This window comes from Zootoca vivipara, chromosome 3 (genome assembly GCF_965207765.1).
Source record: "Zootoca vivipara chromosome 3, rZooViv2.hap1.1, whole genome shotgun sequence".
NCBI classification, from domain to species: domain Eukaryota; kingdom Metazoa; phylum Chordata; class Lepidosauria; order Squamata; family Lacertidae; genus Zootoca; species Zootoca vivipara.
The window spans coordinates 52730199-52753058 of NC_142586.1; the positions used below are offsets into that span (position 1 = coordinate 52730199).

At 38.7% G+C, this 22860-nt stretch overlaps 1 protein-coding gene across 6 annotated transcripts in view; it reads right to left on the reverse strand.

The window, feature by feature from the left end:
- Positions 1-4714: 4714 nt before the first annotated feature.
- The window catches only part of TBC1D32 (TBC1 domain family member 32), a 64231-nt gene continuing 46085 nt past the window's right edge, over positions 4715-22860 (reverse strand). For 3 of the 6 annotated variants that reach the window (XM_088666057.1, XM_035109190.3, XM_035109189.3), the window contains 6 exons: positions 18948-19014; positions 13995-14110; positions 13371-13525; positions 10819-10959; positions 8885-9073; positions 4715-5436 (listed from right to left, as the gene is read on the reverse strand). In XM_088666057.1, the coding sequence (XP_088522183.1) occupies positions 5317-5436; positions 8885-9073; positions 10819-10959; positions 13371-13525; positions 13995-14110; positions 18948-19014 (788 nt within the window). In that variant the 3' untranslated portion in view covers positions 4715-5316. Of the gene's footprint in view, positions 5437-8884; positions 9074-10818; positions 10960-13353; positions 13526-13994; positions 14111-18947; positions 19015-22860 lie in introns of all 6 variants that reach the window. The other 3 variants (XR_015948956.1, XM_088666056.1, XR_015948957.1) reach the window with 3 other exon arrangements.

Sequence of the window (22860 nt, forward strand, 5' to 3'; positions counted from 1 at the left end):
GCCTCTCCAATGGCTAGGCTGGCTAGGGCTGATAAGAGCTGGAGTCCAACAGCATTTGAAGGCCACTGTGTTGGGTATCCGTTCTACAGTGTCCCCCAACACCCCCCCCCAAAGGATTCAGCTTGTAAGATTTTATAGGCTTTAATTCACAAGGATTCAGTTCATGCCACACAATACCTTTGCTGTGCCTTTGTTGTTGTTTAGTTGTGTCCAACTCTTCATGACCCCATGGACCAGAGCACACCAGGGACTCCTGTCTTCCACTGCCTCCCACAGTTTGGTCAGACTCATGTTGGTGGCTTCGAGAACACTATCCAACCATCTTGTCCTCTGTCGTCCCCTTCTCCTTGTGCCCCCCATCTTTCCCAACATCAGGGTCTTTTCCAGGGAGTCTTCTCTTCTCATGAGGTGCCCAAAGTATTGGAGCCTCAGCTTCACAATCTGTCCTTCCAGTGAGCACTCAGGGCTGATTTCCTTCAGAATGGATAGGTTTGATCTTCTTGCAGTCCATGGGACTCTCAAGAGTCTCCTCCAGCACCATAATTCAAAAGCATCAATTCTTCGGCGATCAGCCTTCTTTATGGTCCAGCTCTCACTTCGATACATCATGCTGTGCCTTAGTTACAGCTTTAGCAGAGGCTTTAATAAAAGAAATTAAAAATAATAATAATGGGTGGCACTTATACTCTGCTCATACAGCTGCCTAACTCACTTGCTACCTTGGGGCCAAGGTGCTCCCCTCTTTCTCTTACTGTGGGCTCCCCTACCAGGCTCCCTATGCAGGTCATGCTCTGGCAGAAAAGGACAGACACAAAACAGAAGTGTTATTACGGAAGACAAAGTCTCTTGAGCATCGCTTCCAGCTACACATTAGCTATTAAAGAGGCACTAGTCAAGATATCTCATAAGCATCACCCTGTGATATGGATTTGATTTGACCCAGAGATTACATAAACCCATGCACCAGCAACAAGCAGCTTCTGCAGATGCATGAGCCAAGAGGTTATGTTAGAGCCACTCAAACGATTTCTAGAACCAGAGAGATTTCAATCTGCAAGGTTGAGGCCTACATGTAAAAATTACCTTGCATCGATATTAAATGGCTTTTAAAGCCGCAGTACACACAAGCACACAGTCCCTGCTACTCCCAAGTAAACTTGGATAGGATTGCACTATAACCTGCTTGCCTGAAGACCTAAGGGAAGTACCAGCATTTGGAAGCAACTGACGCTACTCTGCGGTTCTTTATGCAGTATGTAGCACAGTAAAAGGAAGAAACATGGAAGGTGAAACTAAGTCTGCAATTATGAAAAGAACTAAACTAATCCTGATTGCATGGGACGCAGGTGGCACTGTGGGTTAAACCACAGAGCCTAGGGCTTGCCTATCAGGTCGGCGATTCGAATCCCTGCGATGGGGTGAGCTCCCGTTGCTCAGTCCCAGCTCCTGCCAACCTAGCAGTTCAAAAGCACGTCGAAGTGCAGTTAGATAAATAAACCTTCCAAGCGGGAAGGTAAACGGCGTTTCCGTGTGCTGCTCTGGTTCGCCAGAAGCGGCTTTGTCATGCTGGCCACATGACCTGGAAGCTGTATGCCGGCTCCCTCGGCCAATAATGCGAGATGAGCGCCGCAACCCCAGAGTTGGTCATGACTGGACCTAATGGTCAGGGGACCTTTAATCCTGATTGCAGACTGAACAAATAAGAACATAAGGAGAGGCCAGTTGCATCAGGCCAAAGGCTCATCTAGTCCCCCTCTGATTGTTATACTGACCTGCCAGATGACTGTGGGAAGCCGGTAAGCAGGATCTGAGTGAAAACAGTGTGGCGATGGAGCTTAATACAAATCCAGCTGTCAGAGGCCCTTTTGGTTTTGGGTGCTAAATACTAAGTGCTACCGCTACATATACTTTTCATAATGGACCAAAATATCCATTTGTGACATTGCCTCCTTGAAAAAGGTTTTCCTTGGCTCTGCTGCAGTATGAAGTTAGATTGTAGTTATTACTCCCAATGGAGCCGCTGCATCAGAAACTACAGGAGCACACAGCTGAAATATATAGGACATCAAGGGTGGGTGTCTGATATCATCTGCCTGTTCAGCCCTTCAATCCAAGTAGCAATGACTGCCAAAATGAGAAATGATGGCAAAGGTTTTCTTTGTGTTGAAATAAGTGCATATATATACACACACATATAGTGTGTGTATTTCAACAACAGAAAGTCTTTGATATTATTTTTCATTTCAGCAGTCATTGCTATTTGCTACACATATAAACAATCCTTATGTTCTTGCACTGCAATTTACGATTTAGCTCAAAAAAGTAAGAGTGCTTGCTTTAGTGGAAATTACAATGCTTGCAATTTGTGCCCTCTAGTTCTCTTCCAGTTATTTTACAGACACTGTACTTGGAACAGGCTATTCATATCAGAATAGAAGCTGTCAACATGAATATTTATACATTAGAAACAGAGATTGGGGGAGAGAGAAAAGGTTCTTTTCAGATCCATAAACATCCAAAGACAGCATTCCTCAGCTGCATTTTATAAAAGGTAGTCTCTCATTTTCATCTTGAAACTTTTGAAATGCATACTGGATAAAACAGTGCAATTTCCTCCTGTAACTTTACAAGCTTGGCTATGTGTACTCAGCAATGGATAAAATTCAAATTTGCCAGAATATGTTCCAAAAACATCTGGCTTCTGAGACCCACATAGTAAGTACCCTTACTATGTAAGACCCACAAGTACAAGATAATATATTTGCATGCTTTGCATTACTCATTTTGCTTGTCAGACTGTGCTGGACCCTATAGCCTCAACCCCCCAAGTACTGAACCCCCATAAGGTTTAGTAAGGTCCACCCTGGCACCTGCAATTTCAGCTGGCACTACCCAGTGTTGTTACAAAGCCTATCTTTGCAGCTCGAAGGGGCAACCAATTGCCTGTTAAAACATGGAAAAGAGCACCATTGGCTTTAGCCCTCTGTGTGTCCTTCTCTGTTCAAAAAGGAGCACGGCATGAATAAAACATGGTGGAATGTGACAAATGGAAATGGATGAGGCTTCTGCCTCTCATTTTGTCTTTCTCCTGTACCCAATGAAGTCATCTTGCATCTCTCACTAGGACTGTGCCATTGCATAATTTACTTCGGCTTTGTGGCAATATATTTTTGAAAAAAAGTGAAGCTGTTCTTGGGCACACCATTTTTAACTTGGAATAAATAAGTGAAAATGGAGCAGGTGAGTATTTCCAATTCCAGCACCCATCAGATTGCATTTGGAAATATCGTACTTGCAGCTTTCCTATCATGTATGTATATTGGGAAGTGCCTTTAGACATTTTGTTAAACTTATATTTGCATTAGTTGTTGCAAAATATATGAACAACAAACTGTAAAATTGGGATTCCGACTCAAACCAAATCAGGCACTTGCTTTGGTTGGAATAAGGATGCGATGAATTGGCTTTGAATCCAATTCAGTGGTTGGTGTCCACCACTAATATAAACACCAAACTATACCCAAGGCTATATTTTGATAAGCAAAGCAAATTAACAGTGATACCATTATTTCTCCCAAGACCTTATTTGTTGCCTTTTTATGAAGTTGCACAATATAGCATAAAGATATGCTGATGACAAGTACATAAACAGCCCTAATAACTTGGAGGGCCACAGTATAGACCAGGCATTCCCAAACTGCGGCCCTCCAGATGTTTTGGCCGACAACTCCCATGATCCCTAGCTAACAGGACCACTGGTCAGGGAAGATGGGAATTGTAGTCCAAAACATCTGGAGGGCCGAAGTTTGGGGATGCCTGGTATAGACCTTAATAATAAACAAATATACAGGTGACTCCCCATTTACGCGGGGGTTATGTTCCGAACGCCCACAGACATATGCAAAAACACATAAAATAGGGAGTTGCCTGTATCAGCTCAGCTGATGCATGGGTAAGAGCCTCCCTATTCACCAGCTGTGGGAGAACCAAACTGTCTCTCTACTCGTGCACACATTATTCCATTTCTGGTCCACATCACCTGCGTCAGAGCTGGACTGTTCCTCTGGCTCACACATGCAAGCAGAGGGTCAGCTCTGCTCTCTCACAGCTGACAGGTGGGGAAGCAGCGGTTTCCGTGCTACCCTGGAAATCAGCTGTTAGGCAAGAAGGCCTCCTGCTCACAAGGAGATCCTCCCCAGAGCCTTAAGAGGACATCCTATTCAGGCTCTGGGTAGGGTCTCCTGACAAGCCTGGACGCCTCTCCAGGGTGCCCCATTTCCAGAATCTACTTCTGAGATCCTGGCACCGTGTGTGTTCGTGGTCACATGCAAACAGAGCACATGCGGATGGGGAATTGTCTTTAAAAGAAATCACTGAGTTTAAATTCAGCACGCCAGCCAAAACTGTTCACCATTACACAGGAATGTACATTTCAGAATTCTGTGATCATGTTTGGGTAAAATTCAGCCAAATTTTAGCACTTTTAAAGTCCCGGTAATTTCAGTTTTTTGATGTTTAACTTGTTAATTAATACATATACCTAATTTGTGTGCACCATAAAAGATGCCCACCTTGGAGAAGCCTGCAGACAGCTTAACTCCAGATCAACTGAAAATATTATTAGCAACACTCACACACACACCTCAAAACTGACCTCCTCGCTTTCAATTTTGGCATAACAGAGAAGTCACAAAAACACAATAAATACTGCATATTATCATAACAGGAAGTTTAATTTGTTCAGCTCATAAAACATCAAGAAAAGCTTTTAGTGTACATTGTTAAAAAACGACTACAATTCTACTGCAGACTAAAATACTCAGAATGGAGAATCTTCAAGGACGTTCTGTTTCCAGACCTTCGAAGGTCAATCTTGCTACATTCAAGGAAGCAGCTCTGCCTTTATTTATCATTAAGTAAGGCTGGGTTTTTCAGAATGGGGATTCATATTACTGTATCTTATTGGCAAACTTGTATGCAACTTAGAAATTTAAGGTAGATGTTGAAGGGAAGCAAAATTTAATAGTATGGAAATCACTCCAAGAAAATATAAGCAGGACATTTAAGTAATTCAGGGGCAGGTTCTGAAGCCAAGTGTAAACAAGGCTATGGTGCATGGCTAGAAAAACACATTATTTTTCAGATGAACCAATTTAGAGGATGTCTTGTGAAAGCGGAATGCTGAAAAGCCTTATTATTGATTTGGCAGTATGTACATTTAGAATGAATGCATTTTTATAGAGTATATAAAACAAATAATCAGTGTCCTTTTAAGAACGTAACTAAAATTTGAAATGAGAGGCTCATTTGCTTGATCTATGTGTTCTGCACTCTAATGTTCTTCATGTCTCTTAGCAGCACTGGTCTGTAGGTTAGAGCCAAGTTTTCCATGTATTTGAAATAATCACTCACTTGAAATCCATGAAGTGCTTCTTCCTGCACATTGCACAAAAGCAAAGTATTAGCCAGGAAAAAATGATGCATATTAACATTTGAGGCTTTTCCCAAAGGCAACTTGTTTTATTTTTTCCATCCCATTTAGAAATTTGTTCTGTTTCCATTGTAATATGCAGATACTGCATTACGACAAAAGTGAAAAATAGACACACCCATTTCTATACAATGCTTTCTAGTGACATATTTACTAACGGAATTAAAACAGCATATTTCTGGGTTAGCGGACTCTGTAACCTGAAGCGTCTGTAACCCAAGGTACCACTGTGATTGGGAATTAACCCAAGCACAGACAAGTTTAATTATCATTTTTTTAAAAAATTCTATACAGGGCAGTTTATGATAGAACACAAACATGAATAACATAGTAACGAACGAAAACTGTAACACCCTCCAACACAGTTTTAAAGTGCATAGGATATTTTCAAAGCTATCCACTATTAAAGTAATATTAGGGACAGAGTATCGGTGCAGTCGGTAGTTCTAAACAGAAGTGGTTGTGAATTCCTCTACAGAACAACCGCAAGTGTTGCAGATGTTAATATTGGTATCTCATTTGCAGCAACTGTAGCATTAATGGCTAGTGAACACTGGGGAGAATAAGTAAGCTTCTAGTATAGACTGAAATCAATGCTTTGCCAGTGCTTCCCTTATCCTAGAGGCAAGTTTAGTTGTTTCTTTGAGTGCTGTGTAAACCATATAGAAATCCAAGATTAGAGTTTTACTGCCTTTCCACATTAAGGTTTTGATGGGAGAAAGGTAATTCAGATATTGTTTTGTTTGTCAATAATTGTGTGCATACCTGTATGCTATGTGCTAGATGCTTCAAATCATCTATCTAAAATTGCAGTATTATATATTATTTTATGTCACTGTGCAAAAAAAGTGAGACACTTGGTTGGAGTATTACGGGCCGCCAGAAACCTCACATACTGTAATGGAGGATAGTGGGCTTGTCAGAGAATCTTCCACTTTTATCCGTATATATTATGATGAAGTAATAACGTGGCAAAGAGCAGCTGGCTCTTCTTGAAAAACAGCATCAGAAAAATCGGAGTAAGAAAATGCTCACATAGACTTTTGAGGTGTGGGTGGGTAGGAGGAGGAGGAAAAGAAGAGGCCCACAATCCTAGGTACAACTAAACACTGACTTTTAGTGTCAATGGGATGAGTAATTAGAAATGATTTGCTTTATGAAGCAGTTAATAAGGCTTTTATTGGAGAGATTTGCAGTCAATTGCCTCAGCCTACTAGCAAGGGAAATCCAGGTGCAGGGGAAAAAAATCTACCACGTGGATCTACCACCAACATGGATGCAGATGTTTGTTTGTATTACAATGCACACCCGAGTTCCATTAAACTGGCTTGTGCATTTGATGTAAATAGGTTTGTACATCCCTATATGTAGCCACAAACTGTTGCACACAGCTACAAGTAGATCGGGGCCTCTTAATTAGAATTTCTATTTTAATGATGCACTGTTTTGTGTACTGTGTTTCCTTCAGACAATATTTTTTTTTCTAAGGGTGTAATTCACAACCAATTAAGTCCAGAGTATTCGAGATAAAATTAAACTGGAATCAGATATGGTGGATTTCTTTTCCAAAATCTGCCAAGTCAAGCCTAGTTATGAAAGTCTAGTTAGGACACTTTGACAGAGAATGTAAATTAAAATCTGGTTCTTTCCTCAAAAACATTTATTTTTCTCTTTTATAAAAATACAGCAAACCCCATGATTCCCTCTAAAGTGTGTTCAGCACACTTTTAATGAGAGTTTCATAAATTGTGACCTATTATTTGGCCTCTGTATCTTAAGAACTATTTAATCATGATGGCCTGTCATCAGATGTTAAGATGAATTTTATTAGGAGGAAGAATAATTCTGGTGTGTTGTCTCCCGCTATATAATGAGGACTACAGATCTGTCATGCTATTTTAAAATGAATGTCAAAGATTTTAAATTAAAAGTATATTTTGGGAATCACATTATACAAAATGGCTGTTATAGACAGGCAGCAGCTAATGACATGTTTAAACAATTAACTTGATATTTCTTATTTAAAAAGTATTATCCAATCTAGAATTTTATATTCAGCTTTGATTCTAAAATTATGGATATCAAACACGGTTTATTACATGTAATATATATAATGCCTGAAGCAACTCTTTTCATATAGAGAATTCTACTTTGGAGTTTTAGTTTGTGCATTCTTAGAAAAGGTAAGGACAGATATGAAACTTACAATAGAAAAGCAGCTTTCAGAAAATAATACCTCATTTAATTTCATCTTTAAAATTTATATCCCTACCTCTTTGCCCAAAGACTTAGAGGCAGAGGACAACAATGAATACATAATTAATGTTAAAACGAAACAATAGTAGTAGAATAAAAATAGTCTGTCTAGGTGTCAGTCTACATTTATAGAAGGTCTTTAGCTGGGTCCTAAACCTTAACATCACCACCTGCCCAATCTCTGGAAGAGGTGCTTTCCACAACTGGGGTGCTACTACTGAGAAGGCCCTCAGATGGGTCATAAAGCCCCAAACTATTCTCAATGATGGAACCATCAGAAAGGTCTCCCTAACAGATTTCAACACATAAGCAGTTTGGAATGGGGAGAGGCAATAGGGATAAGGAAAAATATATATTCTTATCACCTAAATTAGTTACAGAATATGCAAAGCACTGACATAGTTACCTTCTCAATGACCAAACATTCATTCAGCTTTGAATTAACTCAGGTTTGCCAAAAGCTCATTTCTAGTTCTGAAATTCTTCACTGATCTTCCTTTTCTGATCCAAGTTAATACAGCCGCTACACTTATGAGGAGACAGGACTGTCATGGATACTTTAGCTGAGATTCGTGCATTGCAGGGGGTTGGATTAAATGACCCCTGTGGTCACTTCCAACTCTACAATTCTGGTTCTAATAAAAGGCAGCTACTGTTTCTGCAGAGTAATGTAAAGCTTAGAAATAAACAAATCTATTGCTTAATGTTATTAAAAATGTTAAGAACAGCCCTGCTGGATCAGATAAAAAAAATCAATCTAGTCCAGCATTCTGTTTCAATTGGGTTCAGCCAAGTCTCCTTGGAAACCTCACAAGCAAAGTATTTTGCTCAAAGTCCATCAAGGATATGGTATTCTGTAAAAGAGAACTATATATCAAGATCAGGCTCATCACCAATACCCAGTGAACAAACAAAGAAGAATCTATTTCATATACACTTGGCATATGCATTTGTTTTCTTTAGAGAACTACAGAAAGGATATTTTCCTTTGTCACTAAGTAAAGCTCCGAAACCAGAAAACAGACTGAAAACAAACACATATTCAAAGAATGATTTGTTAAGTTTTTCTAAAACCTTGACATCAAATCTTCAACACTGTTCTATTATTCTAAGTCATGAAGATAAAGAAGAAATTACTTTAAGAAAAACTTGGAGATCCTGAGTCTGCGTATGCTGAAGAATTTCTTGCTGTAGATGCTTGAATACAGATATACACATATAAATCTGATAATCTGGCCCAAGAAAAATACAAATGGCAATGTAATGGCAGATCTCGCTCCAGTCCAAGTAATTCCAGAAACACTGAGTCAACCATTGTTGACAGATCTAGGGGGAAAACAATAATGAAATGCATCACTTCCGACAGCAACTTTTCAACATAATGCAAGCAGCTCTGTATACCCCATTCTGAGGTCCCTTGTTATTGTCAGCTACCATAATTTACAACAATTGAGACAGAAATCCACCCCCCACTCCCCACCCTTAGTCATGTTTCACCACTGGAAGTGAAACGTTTTTCCCTGGAGGTTCCCAGAGCTCACTGAAATCCCTGAATCACTGCCACTAGTCAGGGCTTGTCTGCAGCACCTCCCTTTGTAAAAACAACTAAAGCTCTAGACCACGTCCCCTAGGCTGGGGGGAGGCATCTTCTCTCAAAGAATTTGAACTAGAAATGAATGAGGGAGGTGTGTCACATCATCCTCTCCCAACTGTTCATTTACACTGCATCTTCTTTCTGGCCATCATGGGCATAAACAAGTTCCCACCTTAGTGTAGAATCATTAAAAACCAAGAAGAAAAATTGCTACATGAAGGAATCTACTAGTGAAGAATGTCACAAACAGGAGTACTTTGGTTTTGTTTAATGTATTTGTATTTAACAGAAGAGGAGCTCTCCAACTTTTTAATATATCTGACAACATTCTGTTATTAAATTTGATTAAGAAAAACATAATTATGAAAAACTATTCTTTTTGTTGATCTCTGCCACAACAATTTCATTTAGCTATGAACTTATGAATCTTGTGTTAATCAGCCTGTAAATATTTACAAAAGTAAATCAGGCAAAAGTACTAATTTGATTGCAAAAGGTAAGGTTTAAAACAGATTTTAGCTTGCTTAGATTGTTTCATCTGTAATCCAACAGTGACAATGGACTGGAACCAGACTTTTTCTTTTTGTGGACAGCTTCTAATCCAACAGAGAAAACCATTTTTACACTCTGACTCCAGAAAAACTTACCTAGAGGATTAAGGATTCCTTGGAAGGTAGCACTAGGGATTTTGAGGAATGGAAAAATCACTCCTCCTCTTTCATGGGAGTGTCCTGAGCAGAATTCTGCTTAGGGGATCCAGCAGGAGCAAATTCTGAGTCCACCCCAATTAGTGTTTAGACAGCAAAATTACTTTTGCTATTTTTACTTGAAATTATGGCGCAAGAGCTGAAATCTAATGCACAGCCCAATTCTATGTATTTTCATTCAGACACAAGTCTCATTGTTATTCCTAAGCATTCAAATACTTTCAGCCTTATTGAGAAACTGTACAATAAATAGTACATATCAACAAAACAAACTGTTTTTTATTGCAACAGCAATAATTCATTATTTTCGTCTCACCTGTATAACTTGATTTCAAGTATGGTTATGAAGAACTACCAGACAAAAGCAATTCAATTTCAAAAAGCTCTCTCTCTCTACAATTCCCAGCTGACTATTCATTAGCAGTAAATATAATTTATAGTTAACTCTGCCCACTGCTGTGCATTTAAGGGTCTGACAAAGCTATTCTTTTTACCACTATGCTTTTTAAGAGAAAAGGAAAAATCTTCGTTCCTGTGAATTTCTTTTCAGAGTTGCTTCAACATGAAATGATTTAGCGGAAGTCCTACCCAGCTGGAATATTGTCTTAATTTCCCTGTAAGCCTCATTTAACTTAATGAGACTTACTTCTGAGTAAGCACATAAGGGGCTGCACTACTGAAAAGGAAAGTACTTTGGCTCCAGTTTTGCAGTCTACCTTTCACTGACACAGTCAAGACAACCATTAAAGAAAATGAATCTTTTTTATTACCTGTGACGATGTAAAACCAGACATATGGAACGCAGACGAGACTAGGGGTAACTCAGCCTTCAGCAACATCTCAACATAGTGTGCACTGCAAAAATAGATTGGATGGATACCAGACGCTGCTGTGTCAATGGGCAGGTGAATCTGGTCAATGAAGCAACAATTCACAAAAGGATCATTATTATACAGCTTTTCAAAGGTCTCCCTTCAAAAAAGATGTCCCCATCCCTCTGCCCATTATTCACATGCAGAAGAAAAGTGATCGCCTTTCCTAATTTATGTCTAGGTGCAGAAAGTTTATTTGCTCCCAACACAACTAGAAAAAAATACAGCAAAGTAGCCAGTAACATTTACCATTGCTTTAGCAGCAATGGAAGAGAGGACTGCTCTGCTTCAGTAAGGAAGCAAAATATGCAGATGCAGAAAAGGGGAATCAGGAGAATTTGCAGTGCAGAAAGAGTTAAGCACTTTCACTGCTTCAAACCCTAGCAACCTCAAGTGGCTTTTCTTTATAAAATGCATTGGGACTGCCTCACATGTCATGTTATAATAATGTGTCAAGAGCAAACATGGAAATAGAAACATTAATTTATATGTCCCAATCTGCAAAATAAATAAATAAATATCAATCAATCTGAGGCTCACATTTGGAACAGATCTGAGCATGACTTCTAATCAGATTCTAGGTTTTCTACTCCCTTCCCTCCACAGTCCTCTGATAATCTGTTTCTGAAGGCTGCACCCCCCCCCCCCCCGGAATATGGGACATAGTGATGGGAGCTGCAGATGGATGGTGGAACTGGCAAAAATCGCATGTCCCTCTTAAATGAACGGAGGAGCGCCTTAGGATCCAAGTCACAGTCCTTGCCAGGGCCAGTCATTTGGCTGTCTTCAAGCAGCTGCATTGCACATTCCAAAATGTGTGTGTTCAGGATCCCTTGGAGTGTTGTGAAAGGTGTTGTAGCACACCTCTAATGTTGGGCTACTTCACAGAAACCAAGAGCTGCACACTAAGCAAGAGCTGTGGCTCTTCAAGGAATCCTGGCATGCACAGAATTCCTTGGTGCCTATAAAAGCATTTTGGTCCCAAGTGGACTGCTTGGGGTCTTTCTGCTGACCTACCTTTTGCAATGAGAGGTATACTATCTCTAAAAAGTAGTCGAAACAAACAAACAAAAAATCCTTCCAGTAGCACCTTAGAGACCAACGAAGTTTGTCATAGGTATGAGCTTTCGTGTGCATGCACACTTCTTCAGATACACTGAAAACCTGTTCTTGCCAGAAACTCCATGAACATAGCTGCCAAGTTATCCCTTTTTTAAAGGGATTTTCCCTTATGCTGAATAGGCTTCCTCGCGAGAAAAGGGAAAACTTGGCAGCTATGTCCATGAATCGAATGACAGCCTGCTTGCCTTAAACTGCGTTTATGACATTTAACTGCTGATTTGAGTGCTTTGTCACCAGTGTTAACAATATGATTTGACTTGTGGCTTCCCTACTAGATGTGAACCATTGCTTTGACCTCTAATGGCCTTAGAAACAAGCGGGCATCAATTGCGCAAGCGTCAAGGAAGTTCCAGAATATGATTTGGAATTGTCTCATTTCCAGAATGTTAATGAGTAGCACTTCTTGACCATGCCCTACACTATTTCTTGAACTCTTTTTCAAATCTTAGTCCCTCTTGCCATATGGCTTTATTGTTTTGGGGTGCTGACATGTCTCAAGTGGGGAGCCACACTTGCCCTGTTTGCTCAGTTTTCTAATACAGTGGTCCCTCGACTTACGAACTTAATCCGTTCTGAATGCACGTTTGTAAGTTGAAAAGCGGTTTCCCATAGGGGAAAAAATATTCAAAAAATTTGTAAGTCGTGGAAACCGCATTTAAAGCCGCCAACGGTTTCCGTTCGGATGGAGAAAAATTAGTAAGCTTGCGGCCATTTGTCCCGTTCGTAAGTCGAAAACATCGGATGTCGAGTAATTCATATGTCGAGGGGCCACTGTATGTGTAAGTTTATGCTAGTAGAAGAGTAAAAAATTAAATATACAAGTTTTCATTTAATTCTGTGATTATTTATGTTAAAGGAAATATCTGAGATGCTAAAATAACGAGGCTCCGACTAGCAGTGACAATGCAAGCTGGCTTACTTTTTTTTTCCTTATCCAAAATTGCTACTTTGTATCATTTAATGATTTTATAATAAAACAAAAGCTAATAATCTAAAGCAGAGCTTGCACATAGCAATAATAATAAAAAGGCCATTCAATAGTTCTCTCTGCCTACATGCAGAATTTAACACTGCTAATAAAGTGTATTTTATGGATCACTTTAAAATTCAATAACACCACCACTGCTATCTGTCTACCTGTTTCTTCCCTGCTGCCAGACATCAAATCCATATTTTTCTGAGAGAAATTTTACAGGGCAAACGTTTGGTTAAAAAAACCTTTAACTAACTGCATTGTGTTCTGTTTATAAACAACTTTGGAAATATTAAAATTAATTTAAACTGTTCAGAGCAATCTTGTCAAGATGGAACGTTTTTTGAAGTCTTACAGAACTGTGCAGCCGTGGTATCCAAAGGAATGCTGACACAAGAAGATGGGAGAAATGTTGGAGAAAATTTAAAGTTTTTTCCCTGTCTCCCATCATTATTAGAAATACAGAAGCTGCAAACCAATCAAAGCCAACATATCCTCCCTGCAGACCACCTGTAGGAAAATGTTAAGGAAATCCAAGTTTATTGTTAAATGCAGAAAAACCCTGCCATCGAAAACACATATATTAGTAGAGACCATTATTAGAAAAGGATCGGGCCTAGATACCAAATCCAGAGACTCGAGGGTATTCACATGCATCATGGACAAATTGCACCCCTTTCATTCCAATTGTGAATGCAAATCTATAACTGTGAGGTGTTTGTGGATCTGCTTTCTACACTGGAATAAGTGGGGAAACCATTGTAGATTAAAAAAAACTCTGGCCAGAAATAGAAACTTAGATGGGAGAACATCTGCTTGGAAAATATGCCTGTTGAGTAAGGAAAATGTTATGAAGTTCCTGCCTAGATGGCACAAATCTTTGTGCCATCTTAAATAATTCAAGAAGGCATCTTAAAAATTATTTTGACAGTTATACCGACCAAAGACTTGGTGACATTTGTATTATGAGAAAGGATACGCAACGATGTCCTTAGAACTGCCTGTTGTCGTTTCAAAAAATTTTCACAGTGCATTATTACATGGCATAGATCATCTTCGGCATTCTCTCTCAGCAGGTTCAAATGTTTACCATAGCTAAACAAACAAACACAAAGTTTAACTTAACTAGAAGCTGTACACATTTTCATTTACTTATTTCATTATAGAAAAGAGCACACCAGACATTAATGTGAGTGATTTGTAGCCCATTGGCAGAAGCCTTAATCCATGTCATATTTATGGGCAATCTATACTGGGAAAACATCTCTGCAGCTGTTTCTTTCTTTAAACCTTGCCACTTTATTTAAGATGCATAACATTACACATAAAATAATAATCTGAATACAGAGAGCTGCTTTATACTCATGGAAGGGCTTGGTACAAACCCAACTATATTTGTGACTTCTTTCAAAGAACAGCTGAACTCCATCACCACCACCCATGGTACATCATAAGTCCCTCATTCCCAGATTAAATACAGTTTTCCATGTGGCTTAGATGGCTGGTCTTCAAAAGAAAGCACTCTAAAGGCCCCTTGGGTTTGTGGTACTAGTTTAGCAGTTCTTTGAATCCTGGCCTGACCTCTCTCTCCAAATAAAGCACATTCTGCCACTTAAATGAGACTGCTGGTTAATTTCTGCATGAAATGTATGATTTAATGGATTAAGGTACTGATTATGTTGACAAAATTATGCTCTTTCTGTTATAGATGCTGCAACTGCATGCAAAAATGATGCAGTAACTCGGATATTGCTGTTCCACTAATGTAAACAATAATCCCAAACCTTCCTTATGCCCAGCTCCAACCAAAGTTATTGTTGGTGGTTTTGCTGGGGACGTAGGAGCTGGGTGTAAAGCCTCAAGCTAGGTGCAGGAAGGTACAAAAAAGTATATTAAATACACATCAGATTGCAAGTTCCCAATCACAACGGGCACCATTACAGCAAGACCAGGATGCATAAGAGGAACGTAATGTGCAACATAAAAATAAGCAAAACAGAATTTTTGAACCTGTACCTGGTACTTTCCATGACTATCTATCTGCATCTGCTTGAAAATCCTATTTGCCTTTTTAAAATTGTGTGTGTGCCTGTTCATCAAGGCAAGGTAGCAAACAGAACAGAAATAATGGCACATCTGTATTGTATGGTACAAGCATGAGCACATTTAAAATGTCAAAACAAATGGGCTGCCCTGCAACTATAATGCGTGTCAGCCTAGTGAATGCATACATGTGGTGTGTATTTATATTTATATATAAATACAGCAAGAATGGCTAACCTTTCTGGGCCTGAGGGCTGCAGTTAACCTTGACCAACCCTCTGGAAGCTGCCTACCAGCAGTGCATGTGATCAGAAGTGTGTGTAGCCATCTCACTCTCTTGCGCACGCACACACTCACATGCATTTCCATTGATATTTTTAGTATAAAGACGTATTAAATTCTTCCATAAGGCATTCTACTTTGCTTCAGGCTTCCATTTGCACCCCACTGTTCACAGCTTAAGTCAGCTTTAAAATGCACATTATGTTGATTTAGATTATTATTCATTCTAGGAAGATCAAATACAATGGAAATATGTTGATAGTTTAAATAAATGAATGAAACATTAGTGGTTCAAGAGCAAGGAAGAAGATTACTAGGTCTCAGTTGAATTAATATGGATTTATTAAAGCATCTGTTAATAGTATTTTGGTAAGACTATAGTGTTCAGAACTTGGTTACTCATACTAGAACAGCTTACTACAAAAATAATAGCATGTTGTGCTATTATTATTATTATTATTTAATATCTGATACTTCCTATGAGGAATGGCTTGATGGAAGCAATGGCTTCCTGTTACCTTACCATGTAGAATTCACACTGTTGTTCATGACTTTAAAAGCCCTAAAGGGCAGAGGCCTGGCTGATTTAATGAATCTAGATGACCACAGATTCAAAGAACTGTAGAGTTGGAAGGGACCATGCGGGTCATCTTGTACAACCCCCTGCAATGCATGAATATTTTGTCCTATGTGGAGCTCAAACCCATGATCCTGAGATTTAAGAGTCTCATGCTCTACTGAATGAGCTACGCTCACTCCTAAATCCTGGTGTGAACTTCATTTATTTATCTCCTGCCCTTCATCACAACTTATCTCAGGGTGAGTTACAAAAAAGTTATAATATGATAAAGCACTAAAATGCTGTTCAAATCATCAAAATAAACCCATATGGTTGCCTATACCTGCTCTCTGTAGCTCTGTGACTACACAGATATTTAGAAGGCATGATGGAAGAGAAAGCAATTCAGCTGGCACTGAAAATGAATAGCATCAGCTCAATCTTGGAGGGACATTCCTTAATGATGGAACCAGCGCTGAGAAGCCTAATTTCATTTTATGGTGGTACTGTCAGAAGGACCAACCTAGTCATTTCAAAGGCTTGGCAGGACAATATAGAGCAGGGTAGGGCCACCCACCTGTCAACCACCTAATGTCATAAAGATGTCACAAGGGTCTTGCAAAGCCCTTTGCAAAGGGCTTTGCAAGACCCCAAAATCAGAAGACAGTTGGATCTAGGCTGCCCCCTACTGATCCTGGGGAATGTATTCCTTCCAATAACCAGTTCCTAAGCTTGTAAAACAACCAAGAATGTTCTTCTGTTTCACTATTACTATTGCTCTTACTGTGACCAACAGAGACCTTTAGATAGACCTTCTCAGTAGAAGTCATACTATTATAAAATTCTCACTCTTCTCTGCTAGTCAGAACCTAATAGTCTAGAAGCACTCGTTTGGGGTGGCCTTTCATGCACAGGGTTAATTCGAATTGTTGACTGATTTCAAGACAAAACAAAACATGATGTTTGTATTCAGTTAGCAGGTTTATTTTTATCATGGCACTAATCAAGCACTTTTATTTTTGTGTAATCTGGTTATATATTTTTTAACCTGCCCTAGGCCTCCAGGGGTAGAGTAAATAACCAACCTAAAATAAATTACATTCAATGTGTCTGAACACCATTATTACAATCCCTTCAGTGGAACAAAAAAGAATAAAAGCAAATTCCTAGTTTTGAAGGACAAGTTAAATGACCTTTATCAAATCTATTCTGAAAACAACAATTATGGTAATTACGTATGTTCAAATATACAATTCAAACTTACTTAAAGGAATGAAAAACATACAAACTATACCAGGAAATATATATTGGTAAGAACATCAGTATTCATTATAAATCTCAGCTATGAACTCACTGGGGTGACTTAGGCAAGCCTTTAACTCTTCACCTCAGCCTGCCCTCCTTTTCAACGGCAATCATGGAATATTTATTTCTTTAAAAATTACTGACAACTTTTCAGGATAAAAAAAAATGACAAGGTTGTTTATAAATAAATATAGTACAATAAAACATAAAAGCAAAATATTTAGAGTTCAGTAAAGCTGGTACTAAGGATTAGAGTCCAGGAACGCCCATATTAACCAAAAGGTTTTTACCAACAGCAGAACATCTGTGCTGTAGGTTCCTGTCATATCTGTAAGGGGAAGTCATTCCAGTGTGGGACACTGCTCTATTTTATACAGGTCATCTTGTGAGGATTACCAAGAAAATATATGATAACCGCTTTGCACACTATTCACTCTCTGTCCAGTTTACAGCAGGTGCATGGCTTCTGAGCAGGATCCCCAGAGGGAAACTGGATGCAACCCAAAGAGAAAATGCAAAGCCATCATTTATACAGCACAACTGATCAATCGGCATAAAAAGTAAAACCTAAAGAAAGAAGGCTACTGAATACATTGTAAGACGGGCACTACTTAGACCTGAAAGCTTGATACTGGCTTTAAAGTATGCAAGTATGCAAACCTCTGGAGTTTACCATTTGCATTGGGGCACTAATTTTAGTACATCTTTGATAATGAGTAACATGAAAGTGTCCTTATACATTAGTCATGCTCTAGTAGAAGCACTTAGGATATTGACAAGGATTTTTATATAGGCACTTAACTTGGTCTGGTGTTGTTTTAGCACACTATAGCCCCATCTACCGTATTCCTAAGATGCTTCATGGAGAACACCCAAAAGGCAGACAAAGCTGGTTGAGAGGTCACTTCAAGCGATGTAGGTGCTGTTCTGCCAGTGGGGAGAGAAGCCTGCCAGCAAACCAGCCCTTACACTGCTGCAGGTCACCCACAAAAAGCTCCACAGACACAGATGTTTTGCTGCCACTGAGAGGTTGCCCAGTGTTTCATGGCCAATGGAGGATCTGATCTAGTTCAATCAAGCCATTTTTATTTTTGTTTTGGTTACAATTTCAGATCAGCCACTAGAATATAGTCCAACACATATAATTTCACAGAGATTATAAATTTGGGATTACTAGTACTACAAAAAGCTAGGATATGTTTGTGCATTGCCATACAGTCATAATCACACTAGAATGAGCTTTTGAGTGCTAGTGTGGTTGGTAGAGAGATGTGATCATCTGGTTCCTGGTAATGCATGCTGATGTGCATAATTTTGCCACATTGATGAGTCTGGTGTAGTTAATTCCTTTCTGTTGACTGCAATGAGGGGTGTGGGGAGAAAATAGTAGAAAAAAAGTCTATGGACCTCCCACAATAGATGCAGTGAGCCAACAGGGATTCGGAAGTACCAATAGCTCTACCATAGGATCAGCGAGAGGGGAAAGAGCTTGCTCGGCCATTGATTCATGGAACATTACATTATTTTGGTGATGTATCTGGGCTGGAAGGTGCTGGTAGCAGTGAGAGAAACCATGTGCAGTTCTGTGGTTCCAAGCCATTCACTTTACAATAATGATTTCCACCATAAAAATGTTCAATTTAAATGTTGTATTATGTTGAATGGATAGTTTCAATAGCGTTCAAGTCATAACAAAAATGAACACTTTATAATACCTAAGTGAAATATTTTGACGTAATGTACCTGATTGTCATTTTAATGCCAAGCTGCTGTACAGATGAAAGAGGTTTGATCTCCACATTTGCATCAGCTGCAAAGAAAAGAAAAAGTCACATAAAAAGAAGTTCAGGTAGGTAGCCGTGTTGGTCTGACTCATTCGAAATAAATAACAAATTTAAAAAATTGTCCCGTAGCACCTTAGAGACCAACAAAGTTTGTTCTGGGTATAAGCTTTCGTGTGTATCTGAAGAAGTGTGCATGCACATGAAAGCAAACCCAGAACAAACTTAGTTGGTCTCTAAGGTGCTACGGGACAATTTTTTTTTAAAAAAATTAATTTATAAAAATAAGTTTTTACCCATTTCAATCTAAATTTCTAAGAACTGTTTAAAAGATGAAGTTTGGTGGCAAAATCGATGAACAGATTATCATGTTTCACAGTCATATGTGTGTGTGTGTGTGTGTGTGTGTGTGTGTGTGTGTGTGTGTATCTATTCATGACATAAATTAATGTGCAAAATTGTGGCTGGGTTGTCATTATAGCTATGTTTTCCTATTCAGAAGATTTTAAAATGGCTTGCAGAACTCTTCACAATTGAAGTACACTTAATATTAACCAATGAGTGAAGCATTGGCCTGGTGCAGTAGTTCTTAGATTTTTCCAGACTAACAATATTTTCATCTGTTGTTTATAAAAAGTGGGCCTACAATTCTCTCTTTGTACTTTATTCAATACATTAGGAGCTCAACACCTTTATAGGGGAGGGGAGGAGGCACAAAAGCTGCAATTGTAATGATGCACAAAATGTACCTTGTTTATTCCAAGATACATTATTTAATTTCCCACAAAATCAATGTGAAACCCATTTTATTAAAATGTCTTGAAATAAAGTGGCTTTCAGAACAAAAGCATCAAAGGATCAATTTTCTCAATAAGAAAACCATTTTCCCCTTAACAAAAGGCAGAGTATCTCTGAACTGTCAATCAGACAGAGGTGAAACTACTATAGTAGTTAAGTAGAATGAATAAAATATGCTATGGCAGCAACTCCCAAGATGCCAGTTCAAAGAGAAATAAAAATTGCACAGAACATGTGTAATTCATTTTTTAAAGAAGAATTAAACATTCAATTGGATGTATCACAATTCATATTTAATTTCAATATATGGTGACTGTCAGAATTCCAGATACAGTCATGTTGAGAACTTGTGCTGAAGTAGTTTAACAATATTGACCATTTTTGTTTTTCGAAACACATCCTTAATTCAGAGTTCACCGGCTTCTAAGCAGAATAAGGCAGCTTCCCCACCACCATACACCATTTTTAAAATCAGATCTATTGTGTGCAGTTCTTAGGTTTTCTATCAAATTTAGATTCAAAAATAACAATTTAATAGTCTATTAAACAATACCAAAAAAATGTTTGTACTAGTTGGATGCCATTAACATTGATAATTACAGGTGTTGGTGTCAATTTTCCCAAAAGGAATGTGACTTCCTCTTCTTAGTGTTAACAGGGTGCTATTCTTGACACCCAAGAAGCACAACTTCTTTTTGCATACAATATTAATTGCATTAATCCATAATAAATTCAACTTCTTTATAGGGGTTCTTCCAACCCCCGGACTTCCCCCCACTCCTCTCCTCGGTTTCCAATAATTATCTCTTCTCTTTTCTGCAACCAAATACTTTTATCCAATCTATTAAGTCTGCTTTTTCAATACCCTTTATCAAAATATATTACAAGTGCTACTCCAATCCTGCTAACGTTTTTAAATGTTTGCAATGCTCCTTCATATATTCTATAAAGTAAATCCATTCAGTTCTATTTTTTTGTCCTCTTGGTGTCTAATCTTCCCGCTCAATTTCGCCATTTTGGCAGAATCCATCCAGCTCTCTTGTCGCACAGAGGGAAGAAGCTTGAGCAACTACTGCTCTTCCACCTCCAAACTGTAGCTACTGAAATAGGAATGACCTGGACAGGCAATGAGTCTCTCTCCCTGAAGCCACTTGGACCCAGAGTGTATCTAATCACCATGATGTACTGGTACTAGCAGAAGCTAACTTAAGGATTCCCACCAGTGCAATGGGACCTTTCCCCTTCTCATCCCCCTTGCCCTTCCCCACATATGCTCCAGAGGATCGGGAGAAATCCCAAAACAGTGCATGGTGGAAGGAGAGAGGAGATCTTAACTGCAAGAGTGAGAATATGCAGAACCTAAAGAAGGCCTTATCTTTATGTTTATCCCATCCATAGGAATCTGGATGGCTCTCATACTGGCTTACAGAGTACGATATAAAAAATAAATAAAATCCAACATAAAACTAAAACTCAAAAGAAATATGGTAACAGTGGCTGAAAACAGCAGCTAGAACACAATTCAGTTTAAAAGTTAAATGCCTTTCATAAAGGTCAAGAAAACTGAAAAAAGATAATATTCTTTCTTAGAACACAAAATTCCAATCTCTTACAAATCTACACATAATAAAATAATTCTTTGTACTTGCATCCTTAGATACCATCTAGCAGATGTGCAATCCTGTTCTCATGCTGAATTATTACTGGTAAGAATAAAGCAATTTCAAAACATAAAGGTCAATTTTTAAAAGTGCAATCTATGTTCCAGGATTTTCAGCTTTTATGGCTACCTTGAAAGGAGATGCAAAATAATGTGTATGATCTATCCTAATTCTAATTACATGAGACGTGTTCAGCTCGAAATATATACAGCTACTTATTTCTAAAATGACATTACATTTGCCAGAAATTTAAAGACTCTCTTCAGCTGGAATTGTTTCTCTATTAACAAAGTGCTCCTCAGAGTTTTGAAGGAGGAAAAAATAAAATGTGAGCAGCAAAAGTGCAGTCTTAGTTTTATAGAGGTCAGTAACCCCATGTAATCAAATGGTAAGCATGACCAAAAAAAACTGTGGAAGACAACAAAGTAAGAAATGTTCTTTTAAGAGCCAAATCCCAAATGGGACACACAGTCCAATTTATAACTATTGCTACTCTCCAATTAAAAGGGAGGCTTTGTCAACTTTCACTTCATTGCCAAACTGTGGGCAAGAACTACATGGAAGGGAGGGATGAGGGCAGATATTTTCCAGAAAAAGGTCAAAGGTTGCTTTTATACACACACACACACACACACACACACACACACACACACACACACATGTTCAGTCTTCTCTCAGAACAATCTAGCCAAGTAGGGTCAACCATTAATGACGGGCAGGAAATGATTTTCATTGTCCCTTTAATTAGATCCTTTAATAAGAAATAAGATTTCAAACCTATGCCTGAAATATGCTACCCCTGACATGATTATTACTCCATACCGAAACAAATATTTAAAAAACCCAACCCAGAGACATTTAGGATGCCTGTGAGATGGATCCTAAAATGAGTTTTGACTCATGCTAATTTTCTGCGGAAAAATATTAAATCATGCAGAGGGGCTCACCTGGTATTTCAAAAAGCACAGCCCCAAAATAGGTTTGCCACTACAAATGTTACCTTAGGAGTAGACTTAAATCTGGGGTTTCACATATGTAGCTGGAAAATGGTGAGTCTACTACCTTAGCATCTTAATTTATAGCAGATGATCTGATGCAAACATTGCTGTCAGCACTAGCAAGTATGCCAGTACCACCTCTAGGGCCAGCAGGCTGCCATATGGCAATGGAAAAGAGAAACAAAGAGGAAAGATTTTTAAAATCTGTAGTGTCAGTTCTGTTGTGGTGCTTTGAGCTCAGGTGTGATTTTTAAAGTTATATATAGCTAGATGCATGGAAAGACAGAGGCTGGATTTCCAGCAGTCTTTTTTCTTTAAGCGCATCTTCCACATAAGCCCACAGACAGGCAATATAGAGTTAAGTGTTGCTATTGTTTATTATAATTTTTTTAAGCCCTGCAACTGTATAAATGTCAAT